This window comes from Ovis aries, chromosome 14 (genome assembly GCF_016772045.2).
Source record: "Ovis aries strain OAR_USU_Benz2616 breed Rambouillet chromosome 14, ARS-UI_Ramb_v3.0, whole genome shotgun sequence".
NCBI classification, from domain to species: domain Eukaryota; kingdom Metazoa; phylum Chordata; class Mammalia; order Artiodactyla; family Bovidae; genus Ovis; species Ovis aries.
The window spans coordinates 15,424,603-15,452,585 of record NC_056067.1 but is presented as its reverse complement, the minus strand read 5'-3'; the positions used below and the strand labels follow the sequence as shown (position 1 = coordinate 15,452,585).

The 27,983-nt window shown below is 37.8% G+C and overlaps 1 protein-coding gene across 5 annotated transcripts in view; it reads right to left on the bottom strand.

Moving 5' to 3' along the window:
• Positions 1-27,983, bottom strand: part of PHKB (phosphorylase kinase regulatory subunit beta) — a 236,778-nt gene that overhangs the window by 204,038 nt on the left and 4,757 nt on the right. For all 5 annotated transcript variants that reach the window (XM_060398304.1, XM_042231578.1, XM_060398307.1 and 2 more), the window contains one exon: positions 1,335-1,421. In XM_060398304.1, the coding sequence (XP_060254287.1) occupies positions 1,335-1,421 (87 nt within the window). The remainder of the gene's footprint in view (positions 1-1,334; positions 1,422-27,983) is intronic.

Genomic DNA, 27,983 nt, shown 5'->3' with positions numbered 1-27,983 from the left:
TCAGTGTGTTCTCTTGGCAAAACTCTGTTAGCCTTTGCCTTGTTTCATTTTGTAATCCAAGGTCAAACTTGCCTGTTATTCCATGTACCTCTTGACTTCCTACTTTTGCATTCCAGTCCCTGTGATGAAAAGGACATCTTTTTTGAAAAGGACATCTTTTTTTTGATGCTAGTTCTAGAAAGTCTTAAAGGTCTTCATAGAACCATTAGAATTCAGCTTCTTCAGCATTAGTGGTTGAGGCATAGACTTGGATTACTATGATACTGAATGGTTTGCTCTGAAATGAACAGAGGTCATTTTTTCATTTGTGAGATTGCATCCAAGTAGTGGATTTTGGACTCTTTCGTTGACTATGATGGCTACTCCATTTCTTCTAAGGGATTCTTGCCCACACTAGTAGATATAATGGTCATCTGAATTAAATTTGCCCATTCCCATCCATTTTAGTTCACTGATTCCTAAAATGTCAATGATCACTCTTGCTATCCTGTTGGACCAACTCCAATTTACCTTGATTCATGGACCTAACATTCCAGGTTCCTATGCAATAAGAACAATAGCTCCACAACCAGGAATCAAAGCCAAACCCCGCACATTGGAAGGTGAAGTCTCAACCATTGGACCACCAGGGAAGTCTTTGAAATAATGTTTCACATGATGCAGACAGAAACAAGAAAATTGTTCTCCTTGGTGAGAGAAATCAAATTTTATATTTGACATACTAGGCCACATAAATGGCATAAGAAGCAAACTAACAAAAAAAAGCATCCCCACCTTACCATCTGATGAACAAAAAAGAGCCCGATATATATGTATCTCTAAGCTGCTTACTCACATTAAAAAATAAAACTTGCCAGCTTGATCCTGACAAAAACAAAAGAGCAAACAAAACAAACAGGGACCTTATACCAGTAACAGTATTGAGATTCCCTTTTGCTTCTCAATGAATTAGAAATGGATACAAAAGATTCAGGACTACATTGTAACTTTGTATAGGTAAATGAGCAAGGAATACTTCTACAAAATCTTTGTGTAAGAATTATTCAAGAAACATCCTCTAGTTCTCAAATCTATTAATGTTTAGGAAAGCTAAAAGGACACAGAAGACACTAGCGGCGGTTTCAAAATTATTCCAGGGACAGATATGACTTGCCAGATTCCATTTATAGTCTCCATATCAACATGCAATTGGAATATACAGCTGTCTAAGCACTGGAACTACCCCAACACTCAAATGAGAGATCACCATCCATAAAATGTATGTAATTTAACTAAGGCAGAATAGATGTTAATCATAGCTACCTACAGACTTGCTTTCCTCAGGTTTAGCTTACCAATTCTGTAATAGTGATCCAATTTATCCCATAGAGTTTCATCAGGTCTCGGAAGATTAATGCTTTTCAGAGGTTCGTAAACTGAGCCTGAAGGAAAAATGAAAAACCCATCAAGTCCAGTTATTTTCACCCAAGTAAATGAAGAAACTTCTAAACAAATGAAGAGGCATTATTTAACAATCTAATCTTCATTTTTATAGTGAACTATATTTCACTGTTGTCAAATTTTGGATGAGGAAAGGAGAAAGAAGAGAACACTTGCAGTTTATCTGAATGCTAGGTGATATCCTCACCCTCACTCCCAGCTAACTCATGTGCATACTGGTCTTAGCTCAAATATAACTACTATTCCTATGGAAGTATAGTAGCATAATAATTCCAGTTCCTTCTGAGAAATATATCTACTTATATGCCCTGAAATGCAAACCTTACTCCTTATGCTCATGCTTTCTCAGGCAGTTTTCTGTCCCAGGATAATATTCCTGAACCCCCAAATCATCCGCTTCAAGAGTATTCAAACATTGTTCATACTGAAAGCCTGAAACTTCCACTTTCTCCTAGGTAGGTAATATCTGCCTTATTATCTAGATTGTAAGCAGAAACCATTTCTACTTCTCAGCCATGGGAACTACAGCAAGGCGATAACAGAGCATACTGCTCAAAAGCTACAGAATATCCATTAATCATGATAACCTGTCATAAAATGGATACAGAAAATTGTTCACTTGACAAGGGCACTTTCTCAACTGATGACTGAAAGGCAGACATTTGACCCTTCAGCCATCAGAATAAGCAGTCTCTCATTCTTGTTATAAGCACTCAGAAATTATAAACATCTCAAGGTCACAATTAATCCACCTTGGAATGCAGGTAATGCATGTCATATAGTCTAACAAAATACTAGAAGACTGAACCTATAATTTATTGGGGCAGGGGAGAGGGTCATGTTGGTAGGCATTAAGAATCAATTTTTGAAGAAAATTAAAGCATTTATGTTTGCAAAATTGCTATGTCCAGTATGCTAGTTTAAAGCCAAGTTATGTTTAACGGAGGTTTAAGTTTTATTTAGGGAAGGTAAGGGCTTCTCTGGTGGCTCAGATGGTAAAGAATCTGTCTGCAATCCGGAGACCCAGGTTTGTTCCCTGGGTCAGGAAGATCCTCTGGGGATATCCTCTTCAGTATTCTTGCCTGGAGAATTCTATGGAGAGAGAAGGCTGGTAGGCTACAGACTACAGGGTTGCAAAGAGTTGGACACAACTCAGTGACTAACACTTACTTTTTCAAAGTAAAGAACTACACATTCAGGCAACAGTGCCTTTACCTTTCACTAAAAACAGAGATGTGGATGAAAACAAGGAATATGAAATGACTTGCATGAAGATATTTTTCTAAAATAGTCTTCATAATGACACCAACCAGAATGGTCCCATAGAGAAATACGGAAAGGACTACTAACACAGACAGGAAAGCATCAGGACTGCAAAGGAGGCAAGGGTCCAGACACGCTCTCTGCCTCCCCACATTCAATTAGCTCTAGGTAGGTGTAAGTATACTGGCAGTAATGGGCAGCCTGGCAGCTAGGGAGGAATGCTGGCCTGGTAGGTGATAAGCTCTGGGGGCGGGGGAGGTCTACATATTATCCATGAAATTCATCCATAATTAATAAACAAAATCAGGTCCAAATCATCACGTTTGAAATTTTGCATATGAATATGCAAAGACTAAAGGGGACACATTTGCTAGACCAGAATGAATGTGTACCCTGTTGCCTCAGATGGAAAAGGAACCACCTGCAATGCAGGAGACTCAGGTTCAGTCCCTGGGTTGGGAAGATCCCCTGAAGAAGGCAATGGCTACTCACTCCAGTATTCTTTCCTGGAGAGTTCCATGGACTTGGTATAGGGAGACTGGCGGGCTACAGTCCATGGGATTGCAAAGAATTGGACATGATTGAGCAAGTAACACTAATAACAGTGGAATGATTTGTTTTTACTTAGATTTATTTCTATTTATTTTGTCGTGAAATGATTTGCTTTTATTTAGAGCACTATTATACAGTTAATGTTGTGCTTTATATAAGAATAATAATCACCAGAAGATGCATATATATATTTTCATTACAATTAGGTAAATAATACATGTGCATATGGATAAGGATTAAAACAGAATATGCAAAACTGAAATCTGCATTATAATAGTAGATGAATTTATTTTAAAAGATTATTTTAATGACATTGCATTCATGGTTTTAGAGTGAAAAAAAAATATTTCCCTTAAAAGCCCCTTCAGTGCAGTTCAGTTCAGTAGCTCACTCATGTCCAACTCTTTGCGACCCCATGAACCGCAGCACACCAGGCCTCCATGTACATCGCCAACTCCCGGAGTTCACTCAACCTCATGTCCATCGAGTCGGTAATGCCATCCAGCCATCTCATCCTCGGTTGTCCCCTTCTCCTCCTGCCCCCAATCCCTCCCAGCATCAGAGTTTTTTCCAAGGAGTCAACTCTTCACATGAGGTGGCCAAAGTACTGGAGTTTCAGCTTTAGCATCATTCCTTCCAATGAACACCCAGGACTAATCTCCTTTAGAATGGACTGTTTGGATCTCCTTGCAGTTCAAGGGACTCTCAAGAGTCTTCTCCAACATCACAGTTCAAAAGCATCAATTCTTTGGCACTCAGCTTTCTTCACAGTCCAACTCTCACATCCATACATGACCACTGGAAAAAGCATAGCCTTGACTAGACAGACCTTTGTTGGCAAAGTAATGTCTCTGCTTTTTAATATTCTATCTAGGTTGGTCATAACTTTCCTTCTAAGGAGTAACTGTCTTTTAATTTCATGGCTGCAATTACCATCTGCAGTGATTTTGGAGCCCCCCAAAATAAAGTCTGACACTGTTTTCACTGTTTCCCAACCTATTTCTCAAGCAGTGATGGGACCAGATGCCATGATGTTAGTTTTCTGAATGTTGAGCTTTAAGCCAACTTACCTCCCCGCAAAGACTAAAATGATTCTATCATCTAACGTTTCTCAGTAAAATCATCCATGGAGATTCTTAGAAGCAACATTAAGTATACAACATTGTATATACTTAATGTATAAACAAGTACATACAGTATTAAGTCTGGGAAATCAAACTTTCTAAGAAAATAAATACCCATTCTATAAGACTAAAAGAGATGTTCAAAGCAAAGCAGAAAAGTGTAAAAATAAAAATCACCTAATTCACTGAGAATTTATATATTCTTCTATAGTTCCTTTCTATATCTTCAAAGAAAGCCCATAATGAATTAAAAATAGCTAAGTTAGATAAATGTCAATACTTTAGTGATTACTACTGTAATGTTTCTGAAGTAACTGCATAAAATTAAGTAAGGATGTTCCATAAAATTTATGTCCAGTACCACAAATCTGATGTCAAAGGAAAAGTCATCAATGGAAATATTTTAAACAAGAATTAGACATCTGGAAAGCATGAATACCAATAAAAATATGAAGGAGAAAGCAATCAACAATGGAGCACCAATTCTCAAAGCCAATGAAAAAAGACACAAAATAACAGAAAAAATTCTAATAAATGTTTAGAGTTCAAAATGAAGTGAATTTTTAAAATATAAATATTTCTTTTCCATATTTTTCTTATTTTAATTTTGCCTAAATCCAACACCACAGAGGAAGACAAAACGTATCAGTTATCAAGTATGTAAAATGGGTTTAAACATGTCAACCTGATTTTTTACCTCTCAATTCCCTTTGTATTAGAAAAATACAATCTATCTCTTCATTTCATAAGACATTATGTCAAAGAGACAAAAGATAACAAAGAAGATGAAGCAGAAATTGTTATTTGAAGAGACATATTACAGCTTTATGATGAAAGAAGCAAGAACTATTTACTATAAGATTTACTGAGAAGTTCTCAAAATCACAAAATAAAACTGGTAGTTCAAAAACAAACTCTTAAAAGAATAAAAAAGATGACCAAGAGGAAATTCAAGGTGAAACACTGACCAGCAAACCAAGACAACATCAAAAGTGTATTATTTAAGCATCTTGCTTTTCTTTCTATTATTCAAAGCACTTTAATATATATAAAGTGTTACTAACCAAGACTTTGATGATCCCTAAAATAGCTTTATCATTTTTCCATGTAAGGTGGTAGACTAAGATAGATACCATTACTTATGCATTCAGTTAACATATATAGTGAATACCTAAGACTCTGGAGCATACATCTAGCAGGCTACAAAGCCTACAGATTAGGAAGAAAGGTAAAATAATGTTTTGAATATAATATATATGTTTATGTAAGATATATATGTATATGATATATTATATATATATATATGAATAACAAGGTAGAGTGGTAAGTTCCTTAAAAGACAAAGGACAGGAAAATTCAACTCCCCTGTGGGGCTCAGAGAACAGAGAACTTCTGCACTGCAGTTGATAAAAATACTAGCAATTACAAATAATTACAAAAAAATAAATAGCTCCAGAGGCTTCCCAAGTGGCTCAGTGGTAAAGGTCCACCTGCCAAGCAGGAGACACGGTTCAATGTGTCGGGAGGATCCCCTGCAGAAGGAAACGGCAATCCACTGCAGTATTCCTGCCTGGGAAATCCCATGGGCAGAGAAGCCTGATGGGCTACACTCCAAAGGGTCACACAGTTGGGTACAACCTAGTGACTAAACAACTACAACAAAAATTTTAAGGTGTGCATTTTTTAAGGTGTATGTATTTTTAATGTGTATATATCACATATACACATAATATTTAACAAATAAAGGATTCCATACTGTATTTCTCATGGAAATATGTCCTTTTTTCCCTACCTCATCCCGCTTGCCCTCTTCTGTCCTCAAAACCATACATTTTCCTATGTCTCAAACATGTAGGCAAAAAAGAAGTTTGTCCTTGCTTGTTTTATAAAAATGGGATCTTGGCAAAGTCTACTCTTGCATGTAGCTCCTTTCATTTAACAACACACAGGGAAATTGCTAAAGGTAATGGCTCTTTCTCATGGATGCTATATATTCCAAGGTGTTGATATACTACAACTTATTCTACTAACTTCTCATCTGTGGGTATATAATTTGTTTCCTATTTTTACCATAACAACAATAATGCAAAACACAGATATACATAGATATAGCCAGGAATATGCTGGAACAGTTAGAATTGGCTGGAGAGTTAAATTTTATAGGGATTTTGGGAGTAGTTGTGAAACACAGCTATAACTACATATTAAATTATATAAAATTAAAACTAATTATTAAAAACAATAGTGATAATTAAACCTCATCACTTCCTATTTTCTACATATGTGCTTTTGAGTTTATTTATACCTATATAACTGTACACTGGAAATACTATGTAGCAGCATGTTAATTACAATATATCTCTTCCAAACTCTGCATTTAGTGATGTCACATAGAAAAGCAGCACTGAGTTAAATGATTAATGAACTTTTACAATAAATGACAAATTGCATCTTTTAAAAATGCTAAAATAATTCACATTTGTATCAGAAATAGAAGTACTCTATTCTATTAAATGCTTTTCCAATTGGACAGGAATAAGAAGTAGCCGTCTTTTACTTAATTTTCATTTCCCAGTCTATTAGTGAGCTTGAGAATCTTTACAAACTGGCCATTTGGATTTGCTCTTCTGTGAACTGCCAACATCCTGTAGCCCTTTGCCATTGCTTTATCAGTATTTTGGTCAATTTCTGAGAGCTCTTTGTATACTATTTATTTTCCCCTGATCAATCATTAGTACACCAATACGAAGATTCAAAGGTGTATACTTATACACACACACAGTCACATATGTAGATATATAACAGTCAATGATCTCTTTCCTCATTTGGTTCTAGTTTTCTTTTCTTTTAAAAAGGTTTCTGCTAATCCTGAGGTTACAAATATAGTCACTGAAATTTTCTACTAAGTTTTCTTAAGGTTTTTATAATGTTAAAAAGATAAAATTTCCCCCTTAACTACTTTATCCATTGATAAGTTGGGTGCTGCTAAAGTAAGCAGTAGTTCACAGCAGCACTACTTACAACAGTCAGGACATGGAAGCAACCTAGATGTCCATCAACAGATAAACAGATAAAGAAGTTGTGGTACATATATACAATGGAAGCAAATGTGAAATGAGGTGGATGAACTTACAGCCTGTTCACAGAGTGAAGTCAGTCAGAAAAATAAACACCATATGTTAATGCATAATTAATGTATGTAATCTAGAAAAATGGTACTGATGAATCTTTGCAGGCAACAAAGGTCCTTATAGTCAAAGTGACAGTTTTCCCAGTAGTCATGTACAGATGTGAGATCTGGACCATAAAAAAGGCTGAGCACTGAAGAACTGATACTTTTAAATTGTGGTGCTGGAGAAGACTCTTGAGAGTCCCTTGGACTGCAAGGAGATCAAACCAGTCAATCCTAAAGGAAATCAACCTTGATTATTCATTGGAAGGACTGTTGCTGAAGCTGAAGCTCAATACTGTGGTCACCTGATGTGAAGAGCTGACTCACTTGAAAAGACCTTGATGCTGGGAAAGACTGAAGGCAAAAGGAGAAAGGGGCAGCAGAGAATGAGATGGTTAAATAGAATCAGTGACTCAGTGGACATGAATTTGATCAAACTCCGGGAGATACTGGAAGTCAGAAGAGCCTAGCACATTACAGTCCATGGGGTGGTGAAGAGTTAGACATGACTCAGCAACTGAACAACAACATCCAGAACAAATAACAAAGATGCAGACATAGAGAATGGAATTGAGGACACAGAGACGGGGAAGAAGAGGGGGGATGAACTGAGAAAGTAGCACTGACAGTATACACTACCATGTGTAAAAACATAAAGCTAGTTGAGCTGTTGTTTTGTTACTAAGTTGTGTCCGACTCTTTTGCAACCCCATGGACCGCAGCCTGCCAGGCTCCTCCTGTCAGTGGGATTTCCCAGGGGTTCCACTATGTACTTCTCCAGGGGATCTTCCTGACCCAGGGATTCAACCAGTGTCTCCTGCATTGGCAGGAGGATTCTTTACCACTGAGCCATCAGGGAAGTCTGATACAGTTAATGGGAAGCTGCTATAATACACAGGGAGCCCAGCCCCATGTGCTGTGATGACCTAGACAGGTGGGTGGGGGGTGAGAGGCAGGCTCAAGAGGGAGGGAATACATACATGTTGTTGTACCACAGAAACCAACACAGCCACTGTAAGGGAAATATCCTCCAATTTTCTATGTGGCACACCCCCCCAAATAAATAAATAAAGCAGTAAATTCCATTATTTTAAAAAAAGATCAAATTGGTCCAATTTTTTTTTTTAGGTTACACATATTTGATAGAAAGAGCCATTTGTCCTAAATTATAAACAGAACATTTCAAATTATGGGATTTAAATAGACCATTTCCTCTTGAAATGATACAACTTAATTTTCAAAGGCTATAAAGAAACTCTATTATCTAATAATGTAGCATTTGGCCTACTTACATACAAGATTTCAAACCCATCATGGACATACGATATTTAAAAGCAGCTTAGCAATAATCAGCTTCATGTGCAGTTACATTAATGTTTCTAAAACTCTCCATTACTTGAAGTAACATACTGATTTTTTTAAAAAAGTAATGTATGGAGCACTCAATACTGCATACTGACACAAAGTTAAAACGACTGAAAATGCATGACTGACTGAGAGCATCATTTATATATGATATGATATATTTTTAAGCAACTTTGAAATTTAAATTAAATCATTAACTTGAGATGATAATTCTTCATCTTACCATTTCCTTTTACTCTTCCACTGATAAAAACTAGACAGTGCTACTATACAAAGGGCAGGTTATTCTAATAACATTCTCACCTTTGTATCCCTAATGTCAGTACTAGTAAGTTTTCAATCCAAATATTTATAGAATTGAACTAAGTGACCCACATGATTAGGGGAAGGCCTTCTTAAATTCTAGAGGCATTCTTACAGTACCCTGTAAATACCTTAAGTACAGTTCTTGCTTATTACATTTTATTTTCACTATTAGATTACTATGTTATACTATACTGGAAGCCAAACAATAAACAGGGGCCATATCTAGTACATAGTAAATGGCAGTGAGAGTTTAGTAAGAAGGAGGGAAAACATGAAGAGAAGATGACCAAAATAATTTTCCTGAAAAATCTGTTTTCAGAAAACTTTTGATGACTAGTTTACATTATTCTCACAGGCTACATTATCTCTTGGAATTGTCCCATCCAACTCGGAATACACAATACATGACTCAGGATTTTGAGCATCTTCAAGATCACCATCTCCTTGCAAAACAAAGAAACAAATTATTTTCTTCATTGTTCATTCCAGCATGCACAGAAATTTCAATATGTCCCCAGCAGAAGAATGAATACATTATCACATCTCCATTCAGTGAAGAACCTTGAAAGAGCTTTATCTGTTTCTAATATCACTAAAGACCAAAAAAACATGGTAGGAAAAAGTAATGTCATAGAACAAGATGATACAATATATTCCCTGTTGCAAAAAGAAACTTGCATGTGTGATGTTTACAAATATATGTGCATATATATTTTTAAAATATTTTAAAGGATTTTTTAAAACCTTTAAGAATATGCACCAAAATGTTAAAAATGATTAGTACTAGGGAGAGGACAGTGATTTTTACTTTACTTCTTAAGAATATATTTATCACTTGTACAATTTATGATAAGAAAGGGACATTTTGAATGCACACTATTGATACTCTGCATTGTAAAAGATACTTTAAATACATTGTCCCATTTCATTATTCTCACAAAGGAATGAGGTTGGCATTAAATTGAAGCACAAAGCAGTTATTAAAAGGCAGTCCAAATCTGAATACAGGGTTCTCTAAAGAGAAACTTTTTGTGTGCTCTTTGTCCTTTACCATGAAACTTCATAAAAATGCTTGGCTGAGAAGAGTTAAGAGCTCTTAATCGGTGTTTTCATTTTCTGCTTTAAACAACAGATTATTCCAAAATTAGATGTACATGTATACACACATACATGGATACTTTAACTTACATAACCCCAACTTATTATCACAATTCATCTGAAATCTCAACTTTTTAAGTCTATGTTTCTGCATGGAAAGTTGTATAAGAAACATATTTTAAATGTAAAATATTAAATGGCAAATGTAAAATAACACAACTTCATAAAAATAAAGTAAAATTTGCCTCTTCAACGTATCCAAGTAAGATGTGAAAAGGCCATTCCACTGTTCCCACTTTATTTTTAATAAAAAGGTATTAAGTTCTTCCAGTGACCTTTAAGGAAGGAGCACAGCCTATAAAATCTATTTAAGGATATTAAATCTGGTTGATGTTTCAGGTGTCGACCTTATGAATACCAATCTCTCAATTAGCTATTTCCTTTGCCTTTCTTATTCATAGTCTAGTAGAGTACCTCACCATAATATACCATGAATGTGTATGATTTCTGTGAGGTCAAACCTGTATTCCAACAGTTCTAATGTTTCTGAAAAGTTTCTGGAATTCCTTTTATGAAAAAAATGCATTCAGAAAAGGCACAGTTATTAAAATTTTTCAACAGCAGTTGTCTCATTCACTGTTATAACTCCAGTGATGACAGTGCCAGGACACAGTGAGCACTCAATAAATATTTATTGAACAAATGGAATTAATATCCTTTGATAGCTAAAATTTGCCGAGTTACTAGGAATCAGTTGCAATGAATAAGGTGATTCATTACAACAGATGAAGTTAAGTAAAACTCACTGGTCAATAACCTAAGCTGTGACCATATAGTAATTCAATTTGCTCTACTCTTCTATTTTAGTTTATTCTGCTCTACTATTCTATTGCTCATGAAGAAGGTGCTCAGCGAAAACATAAAAGGATATAATTTAAAAATGAACAAATGTATACAGCTTTCAAGTGAGTCACGTTATAAAGTATAATACTTAACCTGAACATGTAAGATTTCTCAAGAGACACCTATAGTCATTATTTCATGCTTATATTACAAGTAAAATTTTTCAATTCCCAACCTCTAAGTCTTAAGTGATAGCATCTTAGATACATATGAATTGAATTATAGGGAGGGAATAAAGAACTTCACTGTATACCATTCCCAATCTCCACAATATTTAATTTTATTAAGTCTTCTGTTATTAAAGCAATAAAAATATATGTCACTAGGCATTTTGATACATCATATGTTATTCAAAGCAAGTCTTACAGAAATAATAATTTCAAGCTATTCAGGATTTGGAAAGATGGAAATGAACCATTTTCCTTTATTATCTGCACTTTGGTGAATCCTGATCTGCATTTTTTGTCTTGACAAATATAAGCAATGCATTTAATATGAATGTTGTTACTACTAACTATAAATTGCCCTGATAACACTTCATAGGGTAAGTTTGAACAGAGAAGTCTTGAATGTTAATTGAAAAAAATAACAATAAACTATAAATTAGTAAAGTAAGCTAACCATAAGAATAAAAATATTCTAACCAGAAATAGAAAATTAGAAATACTTCTGACAGTGTAGAGTTTGTCAACAATGAATGCTAGTTAATTTTCTTCTCAATTTTCTTCTCATTAAAATGCAGTGAAGTTTAGATCACTGGCTAAAAAAGGGCAGAGATATTTTTACCATTTTCTACACTATACCATCAGACTTTGGTGATTTGATCTAAAGCTGTCTTGAGAGTCTGAGTCAATAAACTGTCTTCTGTGAACACTCATATATAATACAAACATAACTGATGAAACGTTCTTGCATGGAATTCAATCACACTTTTTAGAAGCCAACTTTTATCAAGTGATATATGATCCTAAGATTCAATCAGGTAAAAAATGAGGTTTCCCAGCTATCCATTGCCCTTCCTTCTCTTCCCCACTAGAGTGTAAGGAAGCTCCTGGATGGAAAGAGACTGTCATAATACCTAGGAGGGTGTGGAAAGAACATGGGCTATGAAAACAGACAGACCTCAGCTACAGGCACAGCTATGTCCACAGCTATCTACACTTGGGCACTCTCTGAGCTAGGTCTTCTCATCTGTAAAGCGGGGGGAAAATTACTTAACCTCATTGGATTGTTGTGAGAATAAATGAAATATGTCAGGTATAGCACTGGCATAGTGTATATTAACCACTTATTATTTTCCCTTCTCCACTTTTAAACTTTTGAATCTCCTCCAGCACTTAGCATAGTATTAACCACAAAATTAGAAATCAAAGAATTTTAATTAGTTGGTTTTGTCAGGTTAATATTAGAATCCTCTTGATCAATGCAAGGATGGATGCCCCACAGAATGGTTTTAAATTTGCAACTTAAAAATCAGTAATTAAGAAATGGCAAAAAGCTGAGTGAAATTTGAGCTGTGTGATATTAAAGTACCCTTGGATTGCTATACATAATTTAATGTCTATGTGCAGAAGCCATAGGAAACCAAGATTAACACGTTTAACAATGCTGGAGGAAACAGCATAACTGAGACTGGAAGAGCAAAAGCTCCCCTAAAGTATGACCCTCTACTACATAGGAGTGATGCTAACAGGTCCTCAATAAAATTTCATAACCAAAACCAGTAATTATTTCTGAAGCATGATTATTCAGAATTAACTTTAATTTCACTAACAACCTCCATGGCCACTGTCAAACATCCCCCAAAAATATGCCATCCATATAGGGAGACAAAACAAAGTCAAGACCCTTGGGAGCAGAATCACATCTGTCATTAAGATGTGGGACTGGCTCAAGATGGCAGAACAGAAGGATGTGCGCTCATCTCCTCCTGCAAGAGCACCAAAATCACAACTAGCTGTTGAACAACCATCCACAGAAGGACGCTAGAACCCACCCCAAAAAGACACTCTACATCCAAAGACAAGTAAGAAGCAGCAATGATATAGTAGGAGAGGCACAATTATGATAAAATCAAACCCCATACCTGCCCGGTGGGCAACCCACAAACTGGAGAACAAAATATCAAAGAAGTCCTCCCACTGTGGCAAAGGTTCTAAGCCATATGTTAGGCTTCCCAGTGGGGGATGAGGAAACAGAGACCCCACCCTTGGAGGGCAAAAACAAAATGTCATGCGCACCAAGACCCAAGGGAAAGGAGCAGTGACCCCACAGAAACGGAACCAGACCTACCTGCTCATGTTGGAGGGTCTCTTGCGGAGGTGTTGGTCAGCAATGGCTTGCCATGGGGACAGGGGTACTGGCAGCAGCACTCCTGGAAGGTGCCCCTTGGCAAGGCCCTCTTAAAGGCTGCCATTAACACTACCATACAGCCCACAGGCCCCAGGGCTGGGTTGCCTTAGGCCGAACAAAGCACTGGGAGGGAGCACAGTCCCACCCATCAGCAGATAACTGGATTCAAGTTTTACTGAGCAAGGCCCTGCCCAGAGCAAGACCCAGTTTTCCCATTAGGAAGCTTACATAAGCATCTTAGTCTCATCCACCAGTGGGTAGAGAGAAGAAGAAAGAAGAACCACAACTCCATAGCTGCCAGAAAGAAACACCACAGAAAGTTAATCAGGATTTAAAAAGGAGAGGGTTATGGAGCAGATGAAGGGACAACATAAAACCCCTGAAAAACAACTAAATAGAGATAGGCAACCTTCCAGAAAAAGAATTCAGATAAATGATAGTGAAGATGATCCAAGATCTAGAAAAAGAATGGAGAAGACATAAAAAACGTTTACCAAAGACCTAGAAGAGCTAAAGAACAGAGATGAACAATATACTAGAAGGAATCAATAGGAGAATAACTGAGGCAGAAGGAAAGATAAGTGACCTGGAAGACAGAATGGTGGAAATCACTGCCACAGAACAGAGTATAGAAAAGAGAATGATAAAAACTGAAGACAGCATAAGAGACCTCTGGGACAACATTAAATGCACCAATATTCACATTATAGGGGTCTCAGAAGGAGAAGAGAAGGACCCAAGAAAATATGTGAAGAGATAATAGCTGAAAATTTGCCTAACATGGGAAAGGAAAGACTCAACCAAATCCAGGAAGTGCAGAGAGTCCCAAGCAGGATAAACCCAAGGAGGAACATACCAAGAAACACAGTACTCAAACTGATGAAGATTAAAGACAAGGATAAAATATTAAAAGCAACAAGGGAAAAACGACAATATACAAGGGAACTCCTATAAGGTCACCAGCCAATTTCTCAGCAGACGCTCTATAAGCCAAAACAGAATGGCACGATACATTTAAAGTGATGAAAAGGAAGAACCTACAACCAAGAAGGAGATCAACCCTGGGATTTCTTTGGAAGGAATGGTGCTAAAGCTGAAGCTCCAGTACTCTGGCCACCTCATGGGAAGAGCTGACTCACTGGAAAAGACTCTGATGCTGGGAGGGATTGGGGGCAGGAGGAGAAGGGGACGACCGAGGATGAGATGGCTAGATGGCATCACGGACTCGATGGACATGGGTCTGAGTGAACTCCGGGAGATGGTGATGGACAGGGAGGCCTGGCGTGCTGCGATTCATGGGGTCGCAAAGAATCGGACACGACTGAGCGACTGAACTGAACTGAACTGAACTGAACAACCAAGAATACTCTAATCAGCAAGACTCTCGTTCAGATTTGACAGAGAAATCAAAAGCTCTCAGACAAGCAGAAGTTAAGGGAATTTCAGCACCACCAAATCAGTTTTCTAACAAATGCTAAAGGAACTTCTCTAGGCAGGAAACATCAAGAGAAGGAAAAGAACTACACAAAATAAACCCAAAACAATTACGGAAATGGTAATAGGATCATACATTTTGATAATTACCTTAAATGTAAATAGATTAAATGCACTAACCGAAAGACATATACTGGATGGATGGATGAAAACATGTGCACATATTCAGTTCCACTCACCACATCGTTTTTTGTAACCCCCAAATTGTAGGTAATTATTTTTATATCCTTAGGGTAATCATGCTTCCGTTATGGCTTGCAACTGCAATTATTGTTTATTTTTTGTCTGAATATTGATTGTGAAAACTGATAAACACCTTTCATGGGGACTATGTAACTATTATTTGCTTAATATCACTGTATTATGATTGGGCAACAGAAAATAACAGGATTCTATATCACTAAAGCTACCATTTAATAGAAAAATCTGTAATCACATTTAAAATCCAGAATATCAGAATTATCTTGGGATTTTGTGAAAAATATAAGTGCTTAGGTATTGCTTTTCTCCAAAACTCCAGATGTGTTTCTAATGAGCAACCATGCTTAAAAACAACTGGATTATTTATATGATGATATTTTACTTTTATCTAGTTTCTTTCAAATGGGAAGTGCTCCCATTTCATTTAGTTTGTTTTCCAATTTATCTCTTTTTTGGTTGTTTTCTTTCAAGCCTTTATCAAGCTTCTGTATACACAAATACTTATATAGTATGTATACTATATATGTTTTAGAAAATTAAAAAAAAAGACTTCTCAAATTAAATGTGATTTGGTTAAAACAAAACGAAAAAAAAGCATAGGATGCATATTAGGCTACTGAACTCATGTTATAATGAAAATATTAAAACACAAATTAACCAACTTTCTAATACATACATTTAAAATTACAGACCTGGAATACTATAATAGGCATCCTTTAAGTACTAAGTGTTTTCATCAAGAAATACACTATTCAAACTATCTAGTTTGGCTTAAATGTTTCATGTCTATTCTAAGTGTAGCTTAGCTGTGCAATATTTTTTATGGGCTATTAGTTTTTTATTGAATACAAAACTGAAAGAATGTAACTCTGGGTGAATACTAAGCCTATTAAAATTTTGCTGAACTTTAATTTGTATTATAATTTAGTTATAAGAATTTTACAGTAAAAAAATGGAAATGAAAACCGGAGTCATGACAATGGATATTTAGGTATTCAGTATAAGATATTCAGCTTACAGTATTACAAATGGAACTAAACTATACTGCAACATGAAACCACAGTAAAAATCAGCTTTGAATTTGCTGGTTTCCTGTAGTTAATTTGAAGACCATTTGCTCTTTCCTCTCCTTTTCAAACAATTATATCTATTACTTAGAGCACCTACCCTCAGTTTTTTGTTCATTCTGTAAGAATGAATCCTATGAATCTTATCTTACCAGTATGCCTAGAGGAAAAAATACTTTTCTGAAGGTATTATAAATTCCCTGTCTACTGGTATTATTCTGCTTGAAATGATAAACTACATGAGATATGAAAGAGGCCAGATCCTGGACACATCACCACTCCCACTACCATCAGACAGGGGCCTACACAAAGATCTTCAAGTAATCAGCACTTCAGTTTCTCAAAGAAATAGCTGTGGAAAATAAACTGGACTGTAGAAAATAAATTTAACTTCTACAGCTAACTAAATATGCCTCTTATTTTCATTCAATTGACTAGGCAATTCCCTGGAAACAGAGGCAGTCATTACATCCTGAAACAGAGGTAGCCACTGAAATGAAGACTATAAGATCCCCTGGACAGAGAGTATCAACAAATATAATTAAAGAAATAAGTAGGACTCCCCTGGTGGTCCAGTAGTTAGAATCTGCCTGCCAATGCAGGGGACACAGATTTGACCCCTGGTCCAGGAAGATTCTACATGCTGTGGAGGAACTAAGCCCACGCACCAAAACCACTGAGCCTGCCACACACAGAAAGAGAAGCCACCGCAATGAGAAGCCTGGACTCCACAAGCAAGAGTAACCTCCACTCCTGCTGCGGCAACTAGAGAAAAGCAGAGCACAATAATGACTCAGCATAGCCAATAAATAAAGTAAATTAAAGAAATAATGTACAGTAATGACACTAGACAGAAATATAAGTAAGATCCACCCACCTCCAAAAACGTTTGCTGTAAAATTTAACTTTTGTTAATGTATAGCAACAGGCTCAAACAGCAGTCCCGAACTAGAAATCTAAATGCCCTTGCGCAGTTGAGTAAAAAGGATTTGGTCCAGGTAAAATCAGGTCAGAAGTCAGAATCTGGAGAAGACCAACAAACTGGTAAAAGACACCCATACTAGCAAAAGGAGGGCTTCCCTCATAGCTCAGTTGGTAAAGAATCCGCCTGCAATGCAGGGACCCCAGTATGATTCCTGGGTTGGGAAGATCCTCTGGAGAAGGGATAGGCTACTCACTCCAGTATTTTTGTGCTTCCATTGTGGCTCAGCTGGTAAAGAATCCTCCAGCAATGTGGGAAACCTGGGTTCGATCTGTGGGTTGAGAAGATCCCCTGGAGAAGGAAAAGGCTACCCACTCCAGTATTCTGGCCTAGAGAATTCCATGGACTGTAGTGTCCATGGGGTCGCAAAGAGTCGACATGACTGAGAGACTTTCACTAGCAAAAGGAGGCTGCAGAAACAGTCACGGCCAGAGATAGGAACTGCAGGGTCATGCTGAAGAGGAATCAGTGAGGCCAATGATGACAAATTTATCCAAAGATGATGTTTAAGGTTGGGAACATGACAGACCTAATTCAGCACCCAAGATTCAGAGCCTAAAATATAACACAGAGAAGACATGAGGACTGCTGCTCAACAAGTATGGTGCTATGGAGAGACATTTCCCCCCAAAGTGTACTCCACCCACTAGCATACTAGCAGAAGGACCTCCCTGGGAGCTAGCTAGGAATACTGACTCTCAGGCAACATGCCAGACCTACTATACCAGAATCTACATTTTAAGGAGATCCAAGGCTCTAAGAGGTAGTTATTTCATCTTCTAGAAATCAAGAAAGGTGAGATGGAAAAAGAGAAGAAAACGGGATCAAATAGCAACTTTATTGTCTTAGGAAAATCCAACTCCACACACCCTAGAATATAAGGGTGCAAACTAACTAAAACAGCTTCAATGGAGCACAGTTGCTCAGTCGTGTCCGACTCTTTGCAAGACCATGGACTGAAGCCTGGAAGCATGCCAGGCTTCCTTGTCCATCACCATCCCAGAGCTTACTCAAACTCATATACATCAAGTGCATGATGGATCCAATCATCTCATCCTCGGTGGTCCCCTTCTCCTCCTGCCTTCAATCTTTCCCAGCATCAGGGTCTTTTCAAATGACTCAGTTCTTTGCATCAGGTGGCCGAATATTGGACTTTCTGCTTCAGCATCAGTCCTTCCAATGAATATTCAGGACTTACTTCCTTTAGTATGGACTGGTTGGATCTCCTGGCAGTCCAAGGGCCTCTCCAGAGTCCTCTCCAACACCACAGTTCAAAAGCATCAATTCTTCAGTGCTCAGCTTTCTTTATAGTCTAACTCTCACATTCAAACACGATTACTGGAAAAACCATAGCTGCGACCAGATGGACCTTAGTTGGCAAAGTAATGTCTCTGCTTTTTAATATGCTGTCTAGGTTGGTCACAACTTTTATTCCAAGGAGAAAGCGTCTTTTAATTTCATAGCTGCAGTGACCATTTGCAGTGATTTTGGAATCCAAAAAAATGAAGTCTGTCACTGTTTCCATCGTTTCAATCACCATCTGCAGTGATTCTGGAGCCCAGGAAAATCAAGTCAGCCATTGTTTCCACTGTTTCCTCCTCTATTTGCCATGAAGTGATGTTATCAGATGCCATGATGTAAGTTTTCTGTACGTTGAGTTTTAAACCAACTTCTTCACTCTCCTCTTTCCCTTTCATCAAGAGGCTCTTTAGTGCTTCTTCACTTTCTGTCATAAGAGTGGTGTCATCTGCATATCTGAGGTTATGGACATTTCTCCCAGCAATCTTGATTCCAGCTTGTGCTTCATACACCCCAGCATTTCTCATGATGTATTCTGCATCCAAGTTAAATAAGCAGGGTGGCAATATATAGCTTGATGTACTTCCCCGATTTGGAACCAATCTGTTGTTCCATGTACAGTTTTAACTGTTGCTTAATGACCTGCATAAAGATTTCTCAAGAGGCAGGTCAGGTGCTCTGGTATTCCCATTTCTTGAAGAATTTTCCACAGTTTGTTCTGATCCACACAATCAAAGGCTTTCGCATAGACAATAAAGCACTAGCAGATACTTTTCTAGAACGCTCTCATTTTTTATATGATCCAACAGATGTTGGCAATTTGATATCTGATTCCTCTGGCTTTTCTAAATCCAGATTGAACATCTGAAAGTTCTTGGTTCATGTACTGTTGAAGTCTGGCCTGGAGAATTTTAAGCATTACTTTGCTAGCATGTGAGATGAGTGCAATTGTGCAGTACTTTGAACATTCTTTGGCATTGCCTTTCTTTGGGATTGGAATGAAAACTGACCTTTTCCAGTCCTGTGGCCACTGCTGAGTTTTCCAAATTTGCTGGCATATTGAGTGCAAAACTCTCACAGCATCATCCTTTAGGATTTGAAATAGCTCAACTGGAATTCCATCATCTCCACTAGCTTTGTTTGTAGTGATGCTTCCTAAGGCCCACTTGATTTCACATTCCAGGATGTCTGGCTCTAGGTGAGTGATGACACCATCGTGGTTATCTGGGTCATGAAGATCTTTTTTTGTATAGATCTTCTGTGTATACATGCCACCTCTTAATATCTTCTGGTTCTGTTAGGTCATTCCATTTCTGTCCTTTATTGAGCCCATCTTTGCATGAAATGTTCCCTTGTTATCTCTAATTTTCTTGAAGAGATATCTACTCTTTCCCATTCTATTATTTTCCTCTATTTCTCTGCCTTGATCACTGAGTAACGCTTTCCTCTCTCTCCTTCCCATTCTTTGGAACTCTTCATTCAACGTATAATGAAAATGCATATATCTTTTTTTTTCTCTTTTAGGAGATCAACCCTGGGATTTCTTTGGAAGGAATGATGCTAAAGCTGAAACTGCAGTACTTTGGCCACCTCATGTGAAGACTTGACTCATTGGAAAAGACTCTGATGCTGGAAGGGATTGGGGGCAGGAGGAGAAGTGGACGACAGAGGATGAGTTGGCTGGATGGCATCACGGACTCGACGGACGTGAGTCTGAGTGAACTCCGGGAGTTGGTGATGGACAGGGAGGCCTGGAGTGCTGCGATTCATGGGGTCGCAAAGAGTCGGACACGACTGAGCAACTGAACTGAACTGAACAAGTTAATTGTGCTTTATTGAGTATTTTCATGAAAACAAGATAATATACCAAACATGAGGATCTCAGAACTGACAAACAGATAAAAACTCATAAAAGGATTCCACAAAGCAAAGACAATTACTGTCAGAACTATGTAAGTTAAGAAAATAAGCAAGTATTTTAAATACCTCTTTATTACAGATGGTTAACATGGACAATTCATTGTTATCAGGAGACCATTTAGAAGATGTTTAATACAAAAAAAGGTAAAGGTCTAAAATCAACTTGCTTATATGAGCCATATTTTAAAGGCTCAATCTGAATGGAATAAATCCTTCCAAAGCAAAAAACATATATATCAATAGAAATGATCAATGCTTTCTACCAATGCCTAGCATAATACCAAATGACATTATGTTTAAAAACTAAAATCTTTAAAAGTTATTTTTAAATAAGATATATTTTTAACATGTCCTTAGAAGTATGAAAGTTGGAGATGTCACACAGTGGGACATAAATATACAAGCAAAGCCTAACGATTAATGGTGAACAGTGCATTTTCTCTAGAGCTCCAGGTTTCCTACTACAAATTTCTAGGTGAAGTCACTTAACAAACCCATAGCTCCAGAATGGTCAAAACCTAAGTGTTGCCCAGTTTGGAATCAATCAGCCATGGGTTGCTTTGTTCAAAGCTTATCTTATATATTGTTTTTGCTTAAAGAGAGAGAATATAGTAAGGCTACCTACATTAAGATAGCATGATCTACAGTCAAATCTACAAACACCACACACACCGCTGCACACAGGCTGCTTGATACCTGAGCCAAATTTCCATCCTTGAAATCAATATAACAGTAAATGCTTCTATCAAAATATTTAAAATCAAACATCACAGTAAGTTTATCAGTTCAGCACACTGACCTTAATTTTTAACCTGATTTGCACAACAGTCATTTGTTTACACATGAAAATTCATGACAGAAACATATTCAGAATACACGAAAAAAGAACATGAAACTGAAATCAGCGTAAACTAGAAGCTGTTAAAAAGTTTAGACAAATTATTAAAATTAATAATCAAAAAGAATAACCTGCCCTACGTGTTACTGAACAATACAAGTCCGTGTGCCTGACACACTGCTGCTGCTGCGAAGTCACTTCAGTCGTGTCTGACTCTGTGTGACCCCATAGGCGGCAGCCCACCAGGCTCCAGTAGGCCAAATAATATTAAAACACTGGAGTCTGGAAGAGAGAAAGGTTTATTACTGGGTCATGCAAAGAGATGGGTGGCTCATGCCCTAAGAACCTCAAACTTACTGAAAGCTTTCACCAAAGACCTTTAAAAATCAAGAGGTAAGAAGGGGGTGGTTAGTTGTTTTGCAAACTTTTTGGTGTCATATTTGTTCTTGAAGTTAGGTCACGATCAGATAACAATGTTTCTGTAAACCTCTACCAAAGAAAGTTACTCTCTGTTCTAACAAGAAAGGGCCAAGGCCCAAGGCCTTGCTTTCACCTTCCAAGGTCCTAGTAGTGGTTAAGAGGAGGTGGAGCTCAGCTGGGAGCTCCCTCAGGGCCAGATCCCCAGGCTCTGCCCAGCAGTCATCTCTGAGGGAGCCAGGTGCCCAACACAACTGGCCCTAGGCTCCTCAGGCCACCTGTACAGCGAGGACCAGGTCCCACAGACTGTGACCCAGCCAGACTGCCATTGCTATTAGGCAGCAGGACAGGGGAGATTAGGTTAGGGGAGAGGTTTACCCCTGTCTCAAGGCCTGGGCCAAGACCAGTGGATGTCCTAGGTGAGGGCTCTGAAGCCCTACAGAACACAGCCCTAAGCTTGTTCTCTGGGCCCCCCAGCTCACCTGCTGGCCCAAGGCTGGGTGAGCTGGAGAGCTTCCCAGAGAAGGCCAGGATCCGCCTTTTACCTCACTCTCCACCTCACAACCACCACTCCATTGTTGTCTAATTCCCCTCACTAACTGTCACTCCTGAACAGTTGGCTGCTTGTAGGTGGGGCCCACAGCTGTGCGGTCCAATAGCTGAGCAGGACCACTAACAGTCGCTCACTGACAGTGGCTGCTAGTGGGCAGGACACACTGAGCACCAACCAATGGCTGAGCAGGACCCACTGCCTGGTGTCAGGGTGCAGAGTAATGAGGCAGAGCAATGGCTGCTGTACTAAGGGCTGAGCGCACTGTGCTCTGTTACATACAGACTAAAAACTGCACAGAAAAAAACAGTTCACTGACTGAAGCAGCCAAAGTCATCTTTTCAGCATAACAGTGATTTATAACTATAATCAACCATCAGGTATCTGTGATCAAAATTCAAAAGTTAATGTAACCACATTGGAAAAAATATAATATATAGAAATTTCTTCAGTGGCTCACCTGCTGGAAGAGGATAGAAATGCAATTATCATGCACCTGAGAAGAGTATGTTTTCAAAACATACAAGAAAGAGAAAGAACTCATATATGAAGGACTATCCAAAGCTCAACTGCCCAGTCCCAAACTCTGGGCCTGTTCTTGCCAGGCTACATTCTCAGCTTTAACCACAGACTAAATCTATCACACCAATAATAACATGACCAGGGCTTAAATATTTGAAAACTTCAAGTCCTGTAAGACTTGAATCTTAAATGGTTGAAAAGGAAGGCCATGGAAATGGTATGAGGTTATTGATAATGAAGTACAACAATTAAAACAATAAGCTTTAAAAAATTTTATAACAAAAACTAATTGATGTATATTTTGAAAGACAAAACTAATTACGTAAAGTTTGAAAGATGACAACACATATATCAGAACCCATAAAAATAGCCAATTTCAATTATATACATAAAAAGATTCTCACTGATTCTGGAAGTCCCTTAATATATCATATCTGTTCATCAATAAAAAGCAACGTCCTCAAGAAATTTGTGAAATATGAACTGAAAGAGAATCAAGAAATTAAAAATAAACTAGTTATTTTCAAATGACTAAGATAAAGTCACATCATTGTTGGTAAAAAGAAACTAATAAAATCTAACTAATAAAAACTAAGAAAAAAAATACTAAAATAAAAACCAGCAACAATGTTTTCACCTTTTTAAAACAACTGCTAATCAAGGCAGCCAAGGCCAATTGTGACGAAAATAAGAACAAGTGCAAATTTATTAAAAACATATCATAGAAAACTGCAATGAACAATCAAAAAGCATTTATTGAATTTTTAAGACCAAGCATATAACATATGCAGTTACAGTTTCCTTTTATGTATTTTCTAGTCTAGGATTACTTCCAAATCTCTTTGGGTCTATCTTCAAGACTCAAAAAAAAAAAAAAAAACAAGACATATCTTAATGATATCTTAATTTCATAAGTTTTACCAGTAAAAACAAAGGAATATTTACATCTCCTACAAACCCAATATCTTCTAACAGGTAAATCAAATGTTTATATCTCTTTCAGCCTAAACCGAGAAAGATATGGCAGCTCTTGGTGTGGTCCTCAGAAACAGAATGGTTAACCTCCACTTTAAAATATGCACAAATAATGTAAAAATAAGATGTAAATCTATTTGCTAGACACAGACACAGAAAATTTTCCTGTATTAAATTTGGCCACATCCTAAAAGTTACTCTGTTGAGTCAAAGATACATACAAAAATGTTAGACGATCAAGGCAGCCACAGTTTCTGAATCTAGACTGAATCTGTTCTGATGACAATCAATATTTGTGCTTTCACTGTCATTTATTATCAAAGAAGGACTGAGTGTCCCATATGCCTAGCACTGCTACTCTTAATTGCTAAATGTAGAGATAGGAACAGAGAGCATATGGCTTCTACCATGAGGCTGCTCCCTGCCTTCTTACCACTTTCCAATTTATTTGCATAATAGCCAGAGGATCTTCATAAAATATTACTCGTCTTATCACTCTGTTATTTCAAATTTTCCATAGCTTTCCCTTCCGATTACAGTAAAATTCAGGTATTTTCAAGCTTCCCAGCACCCTCCCCCTCACAGTCATCTTCTCTTTCCTATTACTGTCATTCATAATGTTTTGTCCTTTAAGGGTACTGTTCTCAAATATCCAGCTCTATCTACCCCCAAGATCCTGTACTAGGACACTCTACCCCAACTTCTCATTTGACTCCTATATCCCCCTTCAGCTGAAATGTCACTTTCAGAGATGCCTTCTCTGAAGCCCCATGCTAATCCTGCAGAAAATACAGAGCTGACAAGTGGTGCTTGTCATCCGGTCAGAGGAATAACGGGATCAGTTCTTTATTTTAGAAAAATAAAAGCTTGTACAACAGACTAGGTAGAGAGGTGGTACAATGGGAGGTGATGGCTATAGGTAGCAAAGTTAAGTAGGAAACAACTACTTGTTAGAGACTATAGACATGCAAAAGCACTGAAGTCATCTTTAGCTTTGCAAAAAGTTCCATTAGGTTATAAGCTCCTCTTTAAGACCTTTATCAATTATCAGCATCTCTAAGACTGGAATTAAGATTGTCCTTTGGTATCCACCAGTGATTGGATAAAGGACCACATCACCCCTGCCAATCACACCAAAAACCATGGCTGCTCAAGCCCCTTAAGTAAAACAGCATGGTTGTGTTGGCCTTCTGCTTTCTCAGATTGTAGAGCCAACAAAGGGCCAACTGTATTACAGAATTTCCACAACATCAGAGAGGTCCACTAAACATTAGTTAATTTGACATGAGTGAGAGAAGAGCAGTGAACATTTCCAAAATGCAAGCAATAATCATTCTACCACCCTAATGGCAGGAAGCAAAGAGGAACTAAAGAGGCTCTTAATGAAGGTGAAAAAGCTGGCTTAAAACTCAACATTCAAGGATCATGGCATCTGGTCCCACCACTTTATGGCAAATAGATGGGGAAAAAATGGAAACTGACAGAATTTATTTTCTTGGGCTCCAAATTCACTGCAGACAAAAGATGCTTGCCTTGGAAGAAAAGCTATGACCAACCTAGAGAGCATAATCAAAAGCAGAGACACCACTTTGCCAACAAAGGTCCATATAGTCAAAGCTATGGTTTTTCCAGGAGTTATGTATGGATGTGAGAATTGGACCAGAAAGAATGCTGAGCACTGAAGAACTGATGCTTTCAAAATGTGGTGCTGAAGTAGACTCTTGAGAGTCCCTTGAAAAGCAAGGAGATCAAACCAGTCAATTCTAAAGGAAATCAACCCTGAATATTCACTGGAAGGACTGATGCTGAAGCTGTAGCTCCAAAGAGCGAACTCATTGGAAAAGACCCTGATGCTGGGAAAGACTGAAGGCAGGAGGAAAAGGGTGCAACAGAGGATGAGATAGTTGGATGGCACCATCGACTCAATGGACATGAGTTTGAACAAATTCCAGGAGGTCATGAAGGACAGGGAAGCCAGGCATGCTGCAGTCCACAGGGTCGCAGTTGGACACGACTGAACAACTGAACAACAAATGACAGAGAAAGAGAATAAGGTTTAAGGTCAATAAGATTCATGCCAAGATAGTTAAATGATATCATAAGGCTTCTATTTTCTAAATCTTGTAAGATTTCAGGGCAGGATATAGTAAGAAGATATCAGAGTTCCCAGCAGGAAACAATTTACCAGTGCTCCTCAAAATTCCATCCTACATGAAGGGAACCCATAACATACCCAATATAAACCAAATATCTCTTCTAATTGTATATAATGATGGCACTCCTTGCTGTCTGACAAGAGTTTCTGTGGAAACGCTCAGAAACAATTTCCTTAGAGTTGCAATGATTACAAAAATGAACAGACTTAGATTAAAACAAGAGGTAGATTCTGTTTTAATCTGATTCCATCCAATTCTATTTTATGACTAGCCTTCTTAATCAAATAACTTCCATGAGTTTATGTCAAAATAAGGGAAAGTGATAAGCAACCATGTTTGCTTTTGTAAAATCAGTCTTAAATACCAAACCAGCAATATTGTTAAACACACATTTTTAGGAAAGATAAAAAAATAGAATTTATTGGGCAGCTACTAAATATTGTGTTTTTTAAATTAATTTATTTTAATTGGAAGCTAATGACTTTACTTAGCTTAAAGCTCAACTTTCAGAAAACTAAGATCATGGCATCTGGTCCCATCACTTCATGGCAAATAGGTGGGGAAACGGTGGAAACAGTGGCTGACTTTATTTTTCTGGGCTCCAAAATCACTGCAGATGGTGACTACAGCCATGAAATTAGAAGATGCTTGCTCCTTGGAAGGAAAGTTATGACCAACCTAGACAGCATATTAAAAAGCAGAGACATTACTTTGCCAACAAAAGTCCATCTAGTCGAGGCTATGGTTTTTCCAGTGGTCACGTATGGATGTGAGAGTTGGACTATAAAGAAGGCTGAGTGCCGAAGAATTGATGTTTTTGAACTGTGGTGTTGGAGAAGACTCTTGAGTGTCCCTTGGACTGCAAGGAGATCCAACCAGTTCATCCTAAAGGACCTCAGTCCTGGGTGTTCATTGGAAGGACTGATATTGAAGCTGAAACTCCAATATTTGGCCACCTGATGTGAAGAGCTGACTCATTTGAAAAGACCCTGATGCTGGGAAAGATTGAGGGCAGGAGGAGGGGGGGATGACAGAGAATGAGATAGTTTGATGGCATCACCGACTCGATGGACATGGGTTTGGGTGTACTGTGGGAGTTGGTGATGGACGGGGAGGCCTGGCGTGCTGTGGTTCATGGGGCAAGAGTCAGAGACGACTGAGCGACTGAACTGAACTGAATTACTTTACAATATTGTGGTGCTTTCTGCCATACATCAAAATGAATCAGCCATGGGTGTACATGTTTCCACCCCATCTTGAACCCCCCCACCCCACACACACACACCCTCCTCTCTCCCCACCCCAACCATCTGGGTTGTCCCAGAGCACCAGCTTTGAGTGCCCTGCTTCATGCATTTAATCCTCACAATAATCCCTTCAGGTAAGTTTTATGACCCTTATATTTACAGAGAAGGAAACCAAGTCTCAAAGATGTAAAGTAACTTGCTCAAAATCAAACAAATAGTAAACAGAGCCAGGATTAGATTCAGGAATAGTTGAACACAAAATGTGTATGCTCTCCTTAGGCTCTTAGAAGGTGCCACAACACGTAACAGTTCAGGAACCTCAAGCCTATGGTCTCTTTAAGACAAAAACCAAAAAACAAAACCCTCAGTAAGTAGTTGACTATTATATTAGGCTGAAAATAAGCCTGCTATATAAGTGACCAGAAAGAAGCAAGTGTCAGACACACAAAATAAAAAGTTGAGTTCTGCCCAGAATATACAATAAAATTTGACCAGGTATTGATATGCCCCTTCAAAATCAAATCAAATTAACCAAAGAACCTAAAAAGAAGTAAGTAATGAAAAAAACTCAAGTCACATGCTGATAAAGTCCTTTAGATGCTGATAAACATACGGAGCCAAGATAGAGATAAACCAATGATCCATTGTAGGGTATGATTTTTCAAATCATCTTATCATCTACGAATAAAACTAAAACTGCTGAGACATTTCTTACCTCATCACAAAATGCCATAACAATT